Raw genomic sequence first — 17,802 nt, forward strand, 5'->3', positions numbered from 1 at the left:
ACATAGGGGAAATGAGGTGGCATTTCCTTATTTAAGGAATAGGCGCATATAAAAAGAGAAATTAGGATAGCGAGTATCGAACTTAACACCTCCTCGACATTTTGTACAATTAACCCAAACGTCTTAGCACTGCGATAGATATGTTTTTATGTACTGATTCCTGAAACTTCGTATATAATGTATAAAATAGAAATATTTTAAATATAATTACACTTATTATTATTATTATTATTATTATTATTATTATTATCGAAAATATACATATGGTTATATATACATTTTCAAATGTATAAAATACGTTTTTATATGTATTTATACATTTTAAAAACATATAAATACGTATAAATATGTTTTTTTAAATGTATCAACATATATAAATACTTTGTATGTATAAATATGTTTTTAAAATATATAAATATATGAATATGTATAAACATATTTTTAATATGTATAAACCGCATATATAAATATGTCTTTATATGTGTTTTTATAAACAGAAGTACCGTTTTTTATACGTATAACATTTTTTTTAAAGATACGTTGTCAAATGGTTAAATACATATATAATATGCTAAATATGTTTAAACACCTTTAAATATATAAAAATCCACTTTTTATGTGTTTAAATATGTTTTAAAACGTATCTTATAGCTAGTTGACGTTATATATAAATATGTATGAAAAACGTTATGCATAAATACGTATTATATATGTATTTTATCATGAATTTTTCAAATAAAAATGTTATACATATAAAATACATATTATGTGTATTTATACAATTTAAAAATGTGTTTATATATTTATATATATACAATAAAACCATATTCATAGGTATTTTCATATAAATATGTGTTTATACAATTTATAAACATATTTATACATCTAAATATGTATTTTATATATCAAAAACCATAATTATATGTATACTCTCATCAATAATAATAATAATAATAATAATTATTATTATTATTGTTATTATTATTGAATTTATAATTTTTCAGTGTTAAGCAATATATAGTTTCGTTCAGGAGTTATATCATAACATTTGCTTCGGCTTATGGTAGGATGCGTTGTTTGTGAGACAGAGAATTTGGGTTCGAAACCTGTTAGCTTCTATTTTCTCTATCATATTCGCATTTTTTAAAAAGCTAGAGGAAAGATGTTGATGTGACAGTCCACAACTACGTAATGTCTAAACCTTATCAGTGTTCACTTGGCGTGCCACGTGTGTGTGCAACCTAGATGTAACCTAGTAACATGATAAAAGGGTAAAAACACAAGAATTTATGCAAACTTGCGGTTTTATTGAACTTAAAATACACAAAATGGTAAAAACGAATTTTTGTGAAAACTTAAGGACTTTTACGACATTAACCCTTATACTTAATAAAAATATTACAAAAATGGTTTTTGTGTTTTATAAAATTACTTATATGGTTGCGTTCTAATACTAAATTTACGAAAATGGTCCATGTTTTCCACAAACTTACAAAATAGTTCTTTTCTAGTAAGGAATTTGTAGAAAATGTCCTTTCATTTCACAAAACTACAATAATGGTCCCCTGTTTCATAAAATTATAAAAATACCCATGTCTAATAGCAAAATTATAAAATTGGTCTCTATGTTCAACAAATTTATAGATAGTCACTTCCTAATAGCAAAATAACATAAATGGTCCTTATGTTTCATAAAGTTACAAAATTTTGCCTGCCTATTACTGAATTTCCCAACACGATCCCTGTGTTTTAAAGAAAAATTAAAAAGATGACACTATTTAAGTGATGTTTACAGAAATAATTTCGAAAATATAAGATTAATAACTTGTTGCCAGCCGCAACGCACACGTCACCCCTAGTTGCGACTTAAAATCGTAATAACAAGTTTTATAATCAAACTTTAGAATGTTTGCACAAAATACCCATAAGTTCTGTTTTAATCAAACGAACCCCAATAATTGTCTTTAGTTGCCTAAACTTGCACTCCAGGATACCTTCTTCTGCCCACAAAACCCCAAAAGCAACCCCTCCTTCAATGAATCGGAGCTTTCAAGCTTTCATCCATGGCAGAGTAAGCTTTTTTATCTCCCTCTTTCTCTATTTCTATCTCAATTACTCGTATTTCGATTGTTTTAGTGTTAATTTGTTTCAATTCGTTTTCAGATTTGATGGCCACACAAAAGATCACTACGATCAACAAACCGGTACGAGGATCTCATCATCATCTTCACGATCAACATCAACAACGAGCATTCACGTAACCGCACTCGATGGGCTCGTAAACGTGAACTCTCTGTTCACAATCGCAGTGTTTGTCGGACTTTCTCTCACCACTCCCGGCCAACGCAGCCTTGAGAACCGATCCGCCTGCGACGCGGACATCTCCGTCGCCAAGAAGCTTCTGGTATTCGAGGTTGTATCGTTTAGTTTCTTCCTCTTCTCGTCTCTCGTCGCTCAAGGTCTTAAACTCGCCATCAATCTGCTGAATAGCAAGGATGCTGATGAGGCGTTTAGGGCACACATTAATCTGAAAGCGTTGAGGTTTGGGATGCTTGGATCGGCTGTTGGATCAGTGATGGGGTGTTTGTTCTTGATGCTATCGATGGTGAATGTGATCGAGATTCGACTGGGGATGTTGTCTTGTGGGAGTCGATCCACTGTTAATGCAGTTGCTTCCATGATTGTACTGGTCACTTCTGCTCTTTTGGTTTATATTTCAACTGCTGTTTATGCTTTTCTGCATTGAATTGCTTCAACAGTTCGATCTCTAAGCCAGAAAAGTGGTCAAGTTGAAAGCTGCTTCTTGATGGGTTTATGTAAAGAAATCTGACCCATATCAGTTAATTCAGCTTCAATTTCTGTTCTGTTTGTTTTACCACGAATTGGAACTGGAATCTACTGTGTTGTATAAAAAGACATTGTTTATTCACTCTTTTTCATGTCAACAATCCACTTTTACTGCTTCAGTTTTGAGTTTATGTGATTGAATTGGTAATTATCCACCTTAAACAATCTGCCATAAACTTTTTAACACTCTAACCCTATTAACAAATTTTTTTTCTATTATGAGAGCAATCAGCAAAAACCATTTATATATTTAAACAAACTGACACAAATTACTCTAATGAACATTTAACTGAGAGGTTGAAATGATGAGTCTTCCAAATTCTGGTGAGCTCATGAGAGAGACAGAAATATACGAGACTAAAGAGACACCCTTGAGAGTTGAGTTGAGATTTTGTGCATCTGAAATCATCATTTGTCGTTGCAACTTCTGAATTCTCTAAGATTGGTACAACGTCTCACGGCTTGAAGCATGATTTTTGGCGAAAATTGATGGGGAGTCGGGGATAATAAGAGAAAGCTATCAGATTTTCACAGAAAAATATTCTAAGAGGGCAGATTAAGAAGGAAATTATGAGGATTGAAATCTCTTTTAGGCTGAGAGTGAGAGAAGAAAGAGCACCGTGAGTTTTATATGTTGAGAACTTGAGATCAACGGGTATTTCCGTAATCGGGATATTAGCAAAACTAACCATTATGAAAAAGGTTCTTAACAAAAGTGACCCAACCTTTCTCGGTTTCGCAAACCGATAACTATGTCTGGAACACCATGTTCAAGACTAACGATGTCTGCTCTAGAGTGACAGTTAGGTTGGTGAGATGTGACATAAAGATACCCTGGAATCTGAGATGACAAAAAGAAAGAACATTTCAGAATGCATATTGTATGTTTCAGATACACATTCCGGATTAGGTTTCATATTCATCATTTGAGAAATTTCTATTGTTACAATTTTTTTTTTCATATTCACAATTTGAAAACATTTCTAAAAATGAGTTCATCTAACCGAGTTTATGAAGAAAACTTTGTCAACCTTCATCTTAGCTTACATAATCTTGAAATAACTGATCCAAGAAATGTTACCCACATCAAAAGATGTGAACCACCATTTTGAGTTTTTGTTTTTCTCATGGGATGTGAGGTAAAATACATTCTGGTTCTACCATTTGCAAAACTAAGCAACGACTTATGTCCCCCAATTCTAAATGGCCCCCAATCTTAAAGTTTATTTTGTTAATTATATATGTATATATACGTATTTCTTGGATTATAAAGACAAGTTGGAGCTTGGCCTGGTGGTAAAAGCGCTAGTTTATCATACTAAGGGTCTTAGGTTTTAATATGTTTACTTACTTTTCATTCATTTTATTTTGGTTTAAGTTATAAAACCGAAGGGCCCCAATTTTTTTGTTTGCTTAGAGCCTCTAAATTGATTGAGCCGACATTGTTCGTAATACAACACTTGTTTTCTTGCAAATGCAATTTCATTAATATTGTTATGATTGATAGTCCAATAATTTGCAGATTCCGACATTTTTTTTTAACTTCATGCTACCGGTAATCTTCGGAAACAATGCTCTTCTAAAAATGGACTATTTACGCACAATGTTCTTAGCGGTTGTCATAGATGGAAACTATCAGACTCTTCCCTTAGCCTACAGTTTTGGCATGCCACAGAGTGTCAAATCTCAATCCTAGTTTTTTTACGAGACTAAAGGAATGTCTTAGGGACGTTAGGGGTGTAGCCTTCATATCATGACTGATTATGCTAACATTACACTTAACATGTCTTCTCATATTCATATCATGTGTATTGTTATCGGAATTTGATTTTCAAATTGTGATCTAGAACTAGAGAAACTCGACCATTTGAAGTTTTATTTTGTAGACATGTAAATCATATAGAATGTCTGATTTTGAAAAAAAAAAGTTTACTAGACTAAAACATGCAACACTGAATCAATGTGACATGCTTGATTGGTTATGAAAAATGGGCAATGACATTTTCTCTAACATTTGTTTCAACATAATGACCCTTAATATTCTTGATGTTATGTACATGATAGTGATGGATGAACATGATGTATCGATAATGTCGCCCATTGAGATTATCATTGGTATATTCAGCACAATAATGGACGAGATCAAGGCTCGATTGTATAATAATATTGAACAGGTGAGATCAGATTTTGTTAAGATCTTAGGATCCTAGTTTGGATCCTAAAATTCTAATATAGATCTTGCATTCGATAGACCATACTATGATTATGGTCGTTTTTCTCTTGTAAGATCCTAAAACCGTAATATCTAAGATCAAGATCGGGATCTTAACACCCATTAATACATCATTTAGTGTTGTGAACAAGATTAGGAAGCTTGAAAGCTGATTTAAAGAAAGATTGCTTCACTTGGATAGGAATTGATTTGATAGGTATAGGAGTTTCCTCATCATACATGTTTTTCCTAATTTCCACCGAATTGTCAGCATCGATTAATTTATTATACGAACCAAGAAAAGTGTTATCTTTCTATTAGTTAAAAATTTCATAATAACCTTCTCAAGTTGAATAAAATTTATTAAAAAAATTTGAGACTGAACAACATTTATTTAAAAGTATCAAGGGCCATTTGGATATTCGAGCACAAGAAGAAAACTATTTTCCGCTTAAGCTCAAGCAAACAAGTAATGACATTATTAGTTGGTTTAGTTCGTCTTTCTAATCAATTATCTAAGAGGGTGTTTGGGATTTCATTTTGAACCTCAAAATTACTTTTAAGCAAAAAGAGTTTTAAAAAAAATATTTAAATTAATTTTTGTAGCAAGAAAAGTGAATAATTGAATAAATTGTTTTTTAAAAAGTATTTCTCTTATACATGTTTCAAGAGGTATTTTACGGTAATATTGTTTTTTACAACTCAAAAAATTATAACCAATTCTGAAAAGTTAAATATCCTAACTTATTGAAATCTACTTTATGAATGGTTGATGAAATGTTATTTTAAAAGTTTTTTTTTCATATTACCAATAATTTTTTTGAATTATTGACTTTTCAAAAAGACAATAAATTGTTCTAAATGAAATCCCAAACACACTCCAAATCTAAAATAAGTAATAAAATATTTATAAAATTTAATAAAAAAAACAGCATTTTGAACCATTAAATGACTAAAAACGTCTTTTATGAATACCACCAATTGGCCAATTTCACATAAAGTGTGTAAACTTCGTCATATTCTGATACTATCAAATTACTTCGACAGATTTGTTGATGTTATCATCAAGCTTGAAATCATATTAATGATAGACATTATCAAAACTTGTACTTCGATTTTTGGAATCAAACAAGTTAGTAGAATCAGGGGACTAGACTCAAGACCGAATGTGTACATTTAGTTGTCATCTTTCATCCCTTGCCAATTACAATAGCTTTCTTAGGTTGTTGGGTATGGTACCCCAGTACTATGCTGCCACATCAGCATCGAGCTCTGAACACCTAGAGGGGATGGTGTTCATCCATGAACATGACGCCATGATGCCAAGAAAGAAGAAAAGCATGGAGGAAGAATGAAAGAAAATGGCGTTGAGCCACATTGAGCAGGCAACAGGGCTTAACACAATGAGAAGCAGGGGGAGTGCTCGTTGGCCCTTAACGCGTTTGAGGCCATGCAACATCGGCTCTCCATGTCATTTTTTTGAGCCATACCGATCGGTCTTAATTTTAAATACAAACTTTACTAGATTCTTACATCCAATGATAACAAACCAAACATCAACTTTGGAAATGATACCTAAACCTAATGCATAAATCAAACAACAATTTTCTGGTAATCATACTAATTAATTGATTTAAGTCTCATATGTCCCAAATGCTCTTAAAATGGGAAATTAAAATTGAAAATATATATATATATATATATATATATATATATATATATATATATATAATGTGTTTTTAAGCTAAGAGTCAACAGTAGTTTGACAATTTCTGTACTAATTAAGCCCGGTATATTCATTCTGAAAAAAGACGAAATTTGAACTAGACCCACCACGAAACGGGCCCCAAACCCGCTTCACACACAAGCGACCCCTGCAATAAATACAACAATATTTATTTAATTTTACAATTTTAATTTGGAATAGGGAAACATGAACAAATATTTTAGCAACTTACAATGACCACCATAGGTGCAAATGGCTTTGAATCTTTTTGCTCTTTTGGGATTTCAGGAAACTTAACCTTATGAACTCGAAACCTAATCTGCAATAAAACAACAAATATTTTTTTTATAAATTAATTGTAAGCTCTCAAAGTATACAATGAAAGGACTTCTTGGACTTGGTTAAAAGATACTGAACCTCATCATATCCATCTATAAGATATTCTGCACCATCATATTTCCATATCCATTTAACTTGGTTCCTAATGATAAAAAGGTGACACAAATTAACCCTTGAAAATTTTAAAATTTAAAATTGACAACTCACTTGTTTTCTGAGTCAGGTTCAGCACTGATAGGACTTGGCAGTAGGAACTCTGGTATGTATATATCATCAAAAAATCCAACTGATACTGCAATTTGGAATTATCATATTATGACATAAACATGATTATTATTTTTTATGGTATAATTAAAAAAAAAAAAAAAAAAAAAAACATTCTCTCTGTGTGTGTATGTGTGTTTATATATAAAGAAACTTACAGCGTATACCATCAGCGTTAGATTCTTTAAGTTTTGCAGATATAATTTCTCCTACAAAGGGTTGAAATATTATCAGCCTGAATTTCACCTGCCAAAAAAAGGTCGATAATATTAAAATATTATTTATAATCAGAAATATTAAGAGATAGAAGTTAAAAGTTAAGACGTACTGTGTAGGTTGGAGCACCCTCATTGGCAAAGATAAAACCACCATCAATTGACTGGATATCATAAACAGATATGCAAAGTCCCAAATCTTTGATAATCTGTTACATAAAGAAACAGTTAAAAACTGATCATTTTGTGTATGTGTTAGGATATATTTTAAAGACCTTATCTAAGAAAAGAGCCTCGAGCTCTCCCTTAATTGCTTCATTGATAGGAAGGCTCAAAAGATCAGGTTTCAGTCGCAATGTATGCTCCAATTGGCTTAATTGGAACATATTTTACACCTGTTACATGAAATTGTGAAGTTTAATTAGGCAAATAGTTGTATAAAAGTGTCACTATAAGTCAAGAATATAATCTTTTTTTAATAAAATCAACAATCTGTAATGATGAAAATTGTGTTACAATTCTTATAATATGGAAGGAGTAACTGAACGTATTCAATCTTCTTAGGTAGTGTTTGGTATGATGGAATAAGGAAATGAATGGTATACATTCCTTCATTACGATTCACCATATGATCAAAAATCCCATCAATTTGTATGATTTTCAGAAAACAGAAACAGAAGATGAAAATAACCTGATATGTTGAAGCAATCAGAAACCTAACATAACCAAGTTCAAAAATTCGAAATCAATGAAAATTTCTACATGGAGACAGAGGGCTGCTTGTTGAATGAAGAAGTAGTTATCACTAAAGCAATGAAAACATTCATTATATGGAATGAAAACTATTGAATGGGCAACTCATATCATGTGTTAAAATTACTCTGAATCCTTGAGAACGGGGAATATTATGAATGGCTATGCACACAAAACAGCAATTCAAGAACATGCTATTGCCTTTACTTCTCCATTAGCAGGCTCGTAGTTAATGTAAAACCAGGTGCAATAAATAAACCCAAACTGTGGGAAGTTTATGTAAGGATAAAGAATCAGGCACTTGGAGTTTAAAAAACTTAATCAATAAACCTAATAAAGGCAGAAATCGAAGATGAAAGTTCAACAATCGAAGCTGAGATGGAATTCAAAAATCGAACCTGAGAAGGAACGCCGGCTGAATATATAGACGGAGGTGGAGTCTCCCCCGTCTGGTGTGGCCAGAGGTGGACTCGCCGGCTGGAGGTGTGGCCGGAGATGGCAGACGATGGTGTGGCGTACGTTGGTGAGGCGTGCGTTCGTCGCTCAGTAAGAAGAGAGCTAGGGCACGGTATTTTCTTTTTCTTTTTACTAAATTGCTAAATCACCCTATATGTTAAATAAGTTAAAACTATATCTATTTGATAAATAATTTTTTCAAAAACAACCTTTTGATCAGAAACTTCAGTTTTACATCCTCTCATAAATTATGGTTTACAAAAATAAAAGAAAAAGAGAAAGTGCGAAAAAAGAAAAATACTCACGAGTCACGACTTTGATCGTTTGAGGTTCCAATTCCTTTACGACGAGGCGACGACCGATTCGATTCGGAACTCGAAAAAGACGTAATGGTAAAAGGCTTTGGAAAAAAATACTTTAAGATTTTTTGTTGGGCCAATACAATCAAATGATAAGCCTATTTTATTTGTATAAACTTTAAAGTGTTTATACCCTTTGCTCTTGTAAAATAAGGTGCTGTTTGTTTTTTATTAAAAACCTCTTCAAACCTCTTCGTGCTGCGCGGCGCAGCACACGCGCATCACTTTCTTTCCCGCAATTGTTTGTTTTTTCGCAGCCTTCGAAATTAAAAACCTCTTCCCGTCCTCTGCTTGGGACAGCACTTGAAAATTGCTTCTAACCTTTTCAAAACTAAACCCTAAGGTGTTGTTTGTTTTTCCGAAGTGAAACTGTCTGAAGTCTGCGGACCACCTCTGCAGCCCTCTGCAGCAGAAGAGGTGGACCAAAGTGCTGCAGACTGTAATGAGAAGCATGTTTGTTTTTTTAACGGCTGCAGATATTAAAAAATTTAAAATAAAATAATTTAATAAACCGAAAATGGTTTTTTAATACCAAAAATTTAATAATTGTAGTCTTAAAACATTGAAATAAAATTCAAACAACCAAATTAGTCTTACAATAACATTTTTAAATAAAATTCATACAACCAAACTTTAATAATTTTCATTCCATATTTTGCATCAATTGTTCGGCAATTTCATCTCTTAACTGGGTCATATATTCACGGTCCGCTGCAGTACCATGTGTTGGAATCTCATCTTCATCATTATCAACGACTGCATTGTTATTCCGAACCGAGACATTTGGTTCGTCATATCGTGCAAAAAACTCATCACGTAGTCCCTCTCTTCTTATAAAATTATGAAGCGCAAAGCATGCTAGGGTAATGTTTCGTTGTGTAACCAATGAGAATGGTGCCATCCTCTTCAATATAGGGAATCGTGCTTTCAAGACACCAAAAGCACGCTCAATGACATTCCGAAGTTTTGCGTGTGCATGGTTAAATTTTTCTTTATTCGTTAATGCACGTCTTCGACGGAAATCTCCAAGCCAATACCTCACATTACGGTACGGTGCCATAAAACCTCGAATGTTTGCATAAGCGGCATCACAAAGATAATATTTATCTGTAAAAAAATCAAAAAAAAAAGTCATTTATTTTTTCAAGCTAAGATAAAACTATTTAAATAACAATAAATTTACCTGGTGGTGGAAGCGGGAATGGTGCATGTGGATTTGCTAATGCTTCTGATAAAATTCTAGAATCGTGTGCTATCCCTTCCCAACCGGCCACAACAAACGTAAACATCATGTTGAAGTCACATATTGCCAATACGTTTTGGTAACAATCGCCTTTTCCCCTACTTCTATATAAATCTCGTTTGTTTGCAGGGACAACATCATGTATCAAAGTGCCATCAAGTGCACCAACTGCTCCCTTGAACACCCGTCGTAGCCTCCTATTATGTCCCGGAATGTTTGGATTCGGATTAAAAGAAGTTTGCACTATAATGTCATGTGCGAAAAGCAGCATTTTGTCCAACACTTCATGAAAAAACTTATGAATTGTTTGCTTTGAGTGTTGAAATCTCCGCTTGATAATCACATAACGTTGGTTATGACCGATCATCATCAAAAACATAGCCATCTTCTCCTCAACCGACACATGTTTGCTATCCTTTAACGCGTAGTTTACTCTAAAATGAGCACATAGCCGGACAAATGATTCACGGGACATGCGTAACACTTCAACACATTGTAGAGGATTACGGTGAAGTAATTCTAACGTAAATTCATGTCCCGTCATTTCCGAATCGTTGTCCCGCACTCGTTTTACACCCCTTTTCCAAAAGTAGCGGACGTACAAGTACATTAGAATTATGAGTAGTATCTTTTTGTCGTGATCCATTAGGAACCTATTAATCAACACAAGTTACCAAATATAAAACTCAAGTACCAAATAACATAACCAAATAACCAAAATACATAATCACATAGTTCAAGTTCCAAATACTACAAATAACATTCAAGTACCAAATAACCACATACTACAAATAACATTCAAGTACCAAATAACCACATACTACAAATAACATCCAAGTACCAAATAACCAAAAAACATAACCACATAGTTCTAACACATGCAATTAAAACCTAAACAATTCAAATATGTAAACTTAATGGACAATCTTTCCATTCTTCAATACTCCTAAACTTGTAGCTGTCATCTCGATCCATCCTCTTAATATTTGTGGATCATTAGGCAAATTTACCCACATCTCTCTCATATTCATGGTCCCTCCAAAAATATGATAAGCAGCAAATCGTAGAGGGTCTACCGGGCCTAACTCGAGTAACTCTAGCTTCTTTAAACATTGGGGAATTGTTGGCCCTTGAGTCAAATGTCGTAGAGCTTTCTGCATCTCCAATGCTAAATCATCAGCAGTAATAGAAGCTTTAGGGGAGGCACTAGAAGGTGCTCAGGTGAGGCACTAGCAGCTCGAGGTCTAGGAGTTGAGGGTTTAGCTCTTTTGTTGGGGTTACCAGAAGGTGAAGCAGCAGAAGGTGAAGCATCAGAAGGTGAAGCAGCAGAAGATGGTGGCTGAGTGGTATGATTGGAAAAGATATCATCCTCATCTATGTTAACAGAAGGGGTGTCCATTAGGAACCTATTAATAGACGAAACGAAAACAAGTGAGTTGTCAATTTTAAATTTTAAAATTTTCAAGGGTTAATTTGTGTCACCTTTTTATCATTAGGAACCAAGTTAAATGGATATGGAAATATGATGGTGCAGAATATCTTATAGATGGATATGATGAGGTTCAGTATCTTTTAACCAAGTCCAAGAAGTCCTTTCATTGTATACTTTGAGAGCTTACAATTAATTTATAAAAAAAATATTTGTTGTTTTATTGCAGATTAGGTTTCGAGTTCATAAGGTTAAGTTTCCTGAAATCCCAAAAGAGCAAAAAGATTCAAAGCCATTTGCACCTATGGTGGTCATTGTAAGTTGCTAAAATATTTGTTCATGTTTCCCTATTCCAAATTAAAATTGTAAAATTAAATAAATATTGTTGTATTTATTGCAGGGGTCGCTTGTGTGTGAAGCGGGTTTGGGGCCCGTTTCGTGGTGGGTCTAGTTCAAATTTCGTCTTTTTTCAGAATGAATATACCGGGCTTAATTAGTACAGAAATTGTCAAACTACTGTTGACTCTTAGCTTAAAAACACATTATATATATATATATATATATATATATATATATATATATATATATATATTTTCAATTTTAATTTCCCATTTTAAGAGCATTTGGGACATATGAGACTTAAATCAATTAATTAGTATGATTACCAGAAAATTGTTGTTTGATTTATGCATTAGGTTTAGGTATCATTTCCAAAGTTGATGTTTGGTTTGTTATCATTGGATGTAAGAATCTAGTAAAGTTTGTATTTAAAATTAAGACCGATCGGTATGGCTCAAAAAAATGACATGGAGAGCCGATGTTGCATGGCCTCAAACGCGTTAAGGGCCAACGAGCACTCCCCCTGCTTCTCATTGTGTTAAGCCCTGTTGCCTGCTCAATGTGGCTCAACGCCATTTTCTTTCATTCTTCCTCCATGCTTTTCTTCTTTCTTGGCATCATGGCGTCATGTTCATGGATGAACACCATCCCCTCTAGGTGTTCAGAGCTCGATGCTGATGTGGCAGCATAGTACTGGGGTACCATACCCAACAACCTAAGAAAGCTATTGTAATTGGCAAGGGATGAAAGATGACAACTAAATGTACACATTCGGTCTTGAGTCTAGTCCCCTGATTCTACTAACTTGTTTGATTCCAAAAATCGAAGTACAAGTTTTGATAATGTCTATCATTAATATGATTTCAAGCTTGATGATAACATCAACAAATCTGTCGAAGTAATTTGATAGTATCAGAATATGACGAAGTTTACACACTTTATGTGAAATTGGCCAATTGGTGGTATTCATAAAAGACGTTTTTAGTCATTTAATGGTTCAAAATGCTGTTTTTTTTATTAAATTTTATAAATATTTTATTACTTATTTTAGATTTGGAGTGTGTTTGGGATTTCATTTAGAACAATTTATTGTCTTTTTGAAAAGTCAATAATTCAAAAAAATTATTGGTAATATGAAAAAAAAACTTTTAAAATAACATTTCATCAACCATTCATAAAGTAGATTTCAATAAGTTAGGATATTTAACTTTTCAGAATTGGTTATAATTTTTTGAGTTGTAAAAAACAATATTACCGTAAAATACCTCTTGAAACATGTATAAGAGAAATACTTTTTAAAAAACAATTTATTCAATTATTCACTTTTCTTGCTACAAAAATTAATTTAAATATTTTTTTTAAAACTCTTTTTGCTTAAAAGTAATTTTGAGGTTCAAAATGAAATCCCAAACACCCTCTTAGATAATTGATTAGAAAGACGAACTAAACCAACTAATAATGTCATTACTTGTTTGCTTGAGCTTAAGCGGAAAATAGTTTTCTTCTTGTGCTCGAATATCCAAATGGCCCTTGATACTTTTAAATAAATGTTGTTCAGTCTCAAATTTTTTTAATAAATTTTATTCAACTTGAGAAGGTTATTATGAAATTTTTAACTAATAGAAAGATAACACTTTTCTTGGTTCGTATAATAAATTAATCGATGCTGACAATTCGGTGGAAATTAGGAAAAACATGTATGATGAGGAAACTCCTATACCTATCAAATCAATTCCTATCCAAGTGAAGCAATCTTTCTTTAAATCAGCTTTCAAGCTTCCTAATCTTGTTCACAACACTAAATGATGTATTAATGGGTGTTAAGATCCCGATCTTGATCTTAGATATTACAGTTTTAGGATCTTACAAGAGAAAAACGACCATAATCATAGTATGGTCTATCGAATGCAAGATCTATATTAGAATTTTAGGATCCAAACTAGGATCCTAAGATCTTAACAAAATCTGATCTCACCTGTTCAATATTATTATACAATCGAGCCTTGATCTCGTCCATTATTGTGCTGAATATACCAATGATAATCTCAATGGGCGACATTATCGATACATCATGTTCATCCATCACTATCATGTACATAACATCAAGAATATTAAGGGTCATTATGTTGAAACAAATGTTAGAGAAAATGTCATTGCCCATTTTTCATAACCAATCAAGCATGTCACATTGATTCAGTGTTGCATGTTTTAGTCTAGTAAACTTTTTTTTTTTCAAAATCAGACATTCTATATGATTTACATGTCTACAAAATAAAACTTCAAATGGTCGAGTTTCTCTAGTTCTAGATCACAATTTGAAAATCAAATTCCGATAACAATACACATGATATGAATATGAGAAGACATGTTAAGTGTAATGTTAGCATAATCAGTCATGATATGAAGGCTACACCCCTAACGTCCCTAAGACATTCCTTTAGTCTCGTAAAAAAACTAGGATTGAGATTTGACACTCTGTGGCATGCCAAAACTGTAGGCTAAGGGAAGAGTCTGATAGTTTCCATCTATGACAACCGCTAAGAACATTGTGCGTAAATAGTCCATTTTTAGAAGAGCATTGTTTCCGAAGATTACCGGTAGCATGAAGTTAAAAAAAAATGTCGGAATCTGCAAATTATTGGACTATCAATCATAACAATATTAATGAAATTGCATTTGCAAGAAAACAAGTGTTGTATTACGAACAATGTCGGCTCAATCAATTTAGAGGCTCTAAGCAAACAAAAAAATTGGGGCCCTTCGGTTTTATAACTTAAACCAAAATAAAATGAATGAAAAGTAAGTAAACATATTAAAACCTAAGACCCTTAGTATGATAAACTAGCGCTTTTACCACCAGGCCAAGCTCCAACTTGTCTTTATAACCCAAGAAATACGTATATATACATATATAATTAACAAAATAAACTTTAAGATTGGGGGCCATTTAGAATTGGGGGACATAAGTCCTTGCTTAGTTTTGCAAATGATAGAACCAGAATGTATTTTACCTCACATCCCATGAGAAAAACAAAAACTCAAAATGGTGGTTCACATCTTTTGATGTGGGTAACATTTCTTGGATCGGTTATTTCAAGATTATGTAAGCTAAGATGAAGGTTGACAAAGTTTTCTTCATAAACTCGGTTAGATGAACTCATTTTTAGAAATGTTTTCAAATTGTGAATATGAAAAAAAAAATTGTAACAATAGAAATTTCTCAAATGATGAATATGAAACCCAATCCGGAATGTGTATCTGAAACATACAATATGCATTCTGAAATGTTCTTTCTTTTTGTCATCTCAGATTCCAAGGTATCTTTATGTCACATCTCACCAACCTAACTGTCACTCTAGAGCAGACATCGTTAGTCTTGAACATGGTTTTTTCTATTTTTATAAATTTCACATAATACTTTAATGTAATAATTACAATAAATGTAGTAATAAATGAATATCAATTTTATTAATGGACTTACTTTTTTTTTTGAACCGGCGAGTTAGTTGTTAGTGGTCTGGGCGAATAACTTCTTATTTTAAAATTTCCAAATTAAAGCTCATTAGTTTATTTATTTAAATTTAAAAGAAAAATCAATTTTAATAATTCATTATTTTTTTTATTTTCTTATAAACCAAAGTTCTTAAATATTTAAACTTTTATATTTAATTTTTTAATTAACTCATATAATATATGGGTCTTACACTTAGTTTTAAAAATATATACCATAGATATTTTTGTAGAAATTGAAAATGCAATGGCTTTCACACAATTAACATAATAGTTTCTCGCATAAAAATTAAAAAAGATAATCCATTTTCTTAAAAAAAAATCCAACTTGAAATCTTAAAAAAAAAAAAAAAAATTACTGTTAAAAAATGGTTTATCAAGAAAATAAAACAAAGCGAAATCCTCTGTCGTCCTTCTCTCTGCTTCCTCAGGGCAGTTTAAATTTTCTCACTGTGAATTTGTCTCTACAAGGCGATGATCGGCGCTCGTATCGGAGATTCATCGCAAGATACACCGGAACTAGGTAAACTTAATCACTTTCTATTGCTAATTTCAAGTGTTTCACTTCACATTAACCTTTTACCCTAACAACCTACTTCAGTATTGATTAATCGCCGTCATTCTATATAACATGCGTAAATGGAGCTATGTTAAGCCACTCTTTAACGCAATCAATCTTCCGAACATGATAATTATGTCTAACTAAAGTGTATAACCCCCAATTTGATCCCGGAGTTTCTGTGCATCGATAATGTTCTTACTTAGTCATGTGAGGCATGCATAATTGATTAATTGGCCCTATTTTAAAATTGATTACAGCAACTTGATATAAATATCATATAATCAAATGTAATCATATAGTAAAGCAATCTTACATTGAATTTTAATGATCTTTATTCCTTACCTGATATCTTTGACGTAACCAAGGAAAGAAATTATAATCACTTCCCCCCAAAGTACACTTAAAACTTGTAATTGCAACTTCAAGTCACTATGATCAGTTTAAAATGCACATTTTCTGGTGACAGTGGAGGTGAATATAGCAGCTGATGGTAGTACTAGTGATGTTTCATGTGAAGAAAGGGGTGTTGAAGAACCTTGTGTGGGTATGGAGTTTGAATCTGAGGATGCTGCTAAGAAATTCTATGATGAATATGCACGACATGCAGGATTCAAAATGCGTATTGATCAGTGTCGTCGTTCAGAAGTTGATAAAAAAATTATATCTCGCAGACTTTCTTGTAATAAAGAAGGTTATTATACAAAATCCAAGAACCAATTTGGGCATATAAGGAAACAACAAACAAGTTCAAGACAAGGTTGCAATGCAATGATGCTTGTGAGAGTAAATAAATTTGGGAAATGGGTTGTGACTAAATTCGAAAAAGACCATACTCATCCGTTAGTTTTGTCGACTTGTCTTTCTGTCAACGAAGGGGTAAGTTTGTCATTTTACCTACAAATCTTGTTCCACCTTTTTGAGTGGGATAAATATTAAGGGTTCTTGGGAATAATTTATTGGTTGCAATTTACTTGGTAGGATTGTAAAGAAAGGAGAATTCAAGGATTGACTGCAGAGTTGAAGCATCAAGATGGATTAATTAAGTTTTACAGGGAGCATCTATGCATGCTTTTAGGAGAAATTGAGCAGCAGACGGAAGTTTTGTCAACAAAAATCCAAGTTGCTGTTAATAATGTGAGAGAGATAGAAACAAAAGAGCAGAAACAGTTGAAGCATATAAAGTGAGTTGAAATTCTGCTTTATATTTCTCATCAAACATTATTAGTCACTTGGATCTTGTTATTTAGTTTTTTTGTTAGTAGGAACAAAAAGATGTAGATGTACAAAATAGAAGTTCAAATTCTACACAGAACCGATATAACAGACACAAGTGATGTGTGCATCCGAGGATATTGAAGATAATGATACTGCTTTTAGAAGTAATGATCTTTGATGATTGATGCTGCTTAATTTTGATGTCAAATTTTGCCAAAGGTAGTAATACTGTATTATTTTGATTTTGAGGTTAATAAGAAAAATGGAGAAAGGTAGAGTATACTGTATATGTACTCCTTGCATATGGAACTTGTATTAGTTAGTTAGATCAAG

General features: G+C 32.5%; 4 protein-coding genes and 1 long non-coding RNA gene across 7 annotated transcripts; 3 read left to right on the forward strand and 2 right to left on the reverse strand.

Moving 5' to 3' along the window:
- The first annotated feature begins 1,939 nt into the window (after nt 1–1,939).
- On the forward strand, nt 1,940–2,966 carry LOC145113837 (uncharacterized). Its single transcript, XM_079049887.1, has 2 exons — nt 1,940–2,071; nt 2,164–2,966. Exons 1-2 carry the CDS (start codon nt 2,064–2,066, stop codon nt 2,744–2,746), a joined length of 591 nt encoding a protein of 196 aa, XP_078906013.1. The 5' UTR covers nt 1,940–2,063; the 3' UTR covers nt 2,747–2,966.
- Nucleotides 2,967–6,500: 3,534 nt separating this feature from the next.
- On the reverse strand, nt 6,501–9,207 carry LOC145115722 (RNA polymerase Rpb7 N-terminal domain-containing protein). Its single transcript, XM_079052076.1, has 9 exons — nt 9,118–9,207; nt 8,755–8,962; nt 7,879–7,998; nt 7,717–7,812; nt 7,547–7,634; nt 7,332–7,416; nt 7,203–7,266; nt 7,018–7,104; nt 6,501–6,933 (listed from the first exon to the last, which is right to left on the reverse strand). Exons 3-9 carry the CDS (start codon nt 7,987–7,989, stop codon nt 6,883–6,885), a joined length of 582 nt encoding a protein of 193 aa, XP_078908202.1. The 5' UTR covers nt 7,990–7,998; nt 8,755–8,962; nt 9,118–9,207; the 3' UTR covers nt 6,501–6,882.
- A 516-nt stretch (nt 9,208–9,723) lies between these two features.
- On the reverse strand, nt 9,724–10,521 carry LOC145116645 (uncharacterized). The gene is made up of 2 exons (XM_079052967.1): nt 10,355–10,521; nt 9,724–10,278 (listed from the first exon to the last, which is right to left on the reverse strand). The coding sequence occupies exons 1-2, from the start codon at nt 10,461–10,463 to the stop codon at nt 9,815–9,817; spliced, it is 573 nt and encodes a 190-aa protein (XP_078909093.1). The 5' UTR covers nt 10,464–10,521; the 3' UTR covers nt 9,724–9,814.
- A 1,347-nt stretch (nt 10,522–11,868) lies between these two features.
- Nucleotides 11,869–12,678, forward strand: LOC145117454 (uncharacterized). Its single transcript, XR_013712669.1, has 3 exons — nt 11,869–11,974; nt 12,073–12,159; nt 12,244–12,678. It is a non-coding gene; the product is annotated as an uncharacterized LOC145117454 (long non-coding RNA).
- A 3,414-nt stretch (nt 12,679–16,092) lies between these two features.
- Nucleotides 16,093–17,664, forward strand: LOC145113844 (protein FAR-RED IMPAIRED RESPONSE 1-like). Of its 3 annotated transcripts, none has more exons than XM_079049895.1 (4): nt 16,093–16,215; nt 16,721–17,130; nt 17,233–17,435; nt 17,502–17,664. In XM_079049895.1, exons 1-4 carry the CDS (start codon nt 16,167–16,169, stop codon nt 17,530–17,532), a joined length of 693 nt encoding a protein of 230 aa, XP_078906021.1. In that variant the 5' UTR covers nt 16,093–16,166; the 3' UTR covers nt 17,533–17,664. The 3 variants fall into 3 exon arrangements, with proteins under 3 accessions (XP_078906021.1, XP_078906022.1, XP_078906023.1); XM_079049896.1 differs by having other exon boundaries at nt 17,514–17,664; XM_079049897.1 differs by having other exon boundaries at nt 17,517–17,664.
- The last annotated feature ends 138 nt before the right edge of the window (nt 17,665–17,802 follow it).

This window comes from Lactuca virosa, chromosome 5, assembly GCF_052849685.1.
Source record: "Lactuca virosa cultivar CGN04683 chromosome 5, Lactuca_virosa_CGN04683_v6, whole genome shotgun sequence".
NCBI classification, from domain to species: Eukaryota; Viridiplantae; Streptophyta; class Magnoliopsida; order Asterales; family Asteraceae; genus Lactuca; species Lactuca virosa.

Bases quoted from the DNA above. Each gene is read 5' to 3' on its own strand.
- LOC145116645 (XM_079052967.1), bottom strand. From the start codon at position 10,463: ATGATGTTTACGTTTGTTGTGGCCGGTTGGGAAGGGATAGCACACGAT. The intron at 10,279-10,354 runs GTAAATTTATTG...ATTTTTTTACAG, and splicing joins ATTCCCGCTTCCACCACCAG to ATAAATATTATCTTTGTGAT.
- LOC145113844 (XM_079049895.1), top strand. From the start codon at position 16,167: ATGATCGGCGCTCGTATCGGAGATTCATCGCAAGATACACCGGAACTA. The intron at 16,216-16,720 runs GTAAACTTAATC...TTCTGGTGACAG, and splicing joins GCAAGATACACCGGAACTAG to TGGAGGTGAATATAGCAGCT. The intron at 17,436-17,501 runs GTGAGTTGAAAT...CTTGTTATTTAG, and splicing joins AAACAGTTGAAGCATATAAA to TTTTTTTGTTAGTAGGAACA.
- LOC145115722 (XM_079052076.1), bottom strand. From the start codon at position 7,989: ATGTTCCAATTAAGCCAATTGGAGCATACATTGCGACTGAAACCTGAT. The intron at 7,635-7,716 runs GTACGTCTTAAC...TTTTTTTGGCAG, and splicing joins AGGGTGCTCCAACCTACACA to GTGAAATTCAGGCTGATAAT. The intron at 6,934-7,017 runs GTAAGTTGCTAA...TATTTATTGCAG, and splicing joins TTGCACCTATGGTGGTCATT to GGGTCGCTTGTGTGTGAAGC.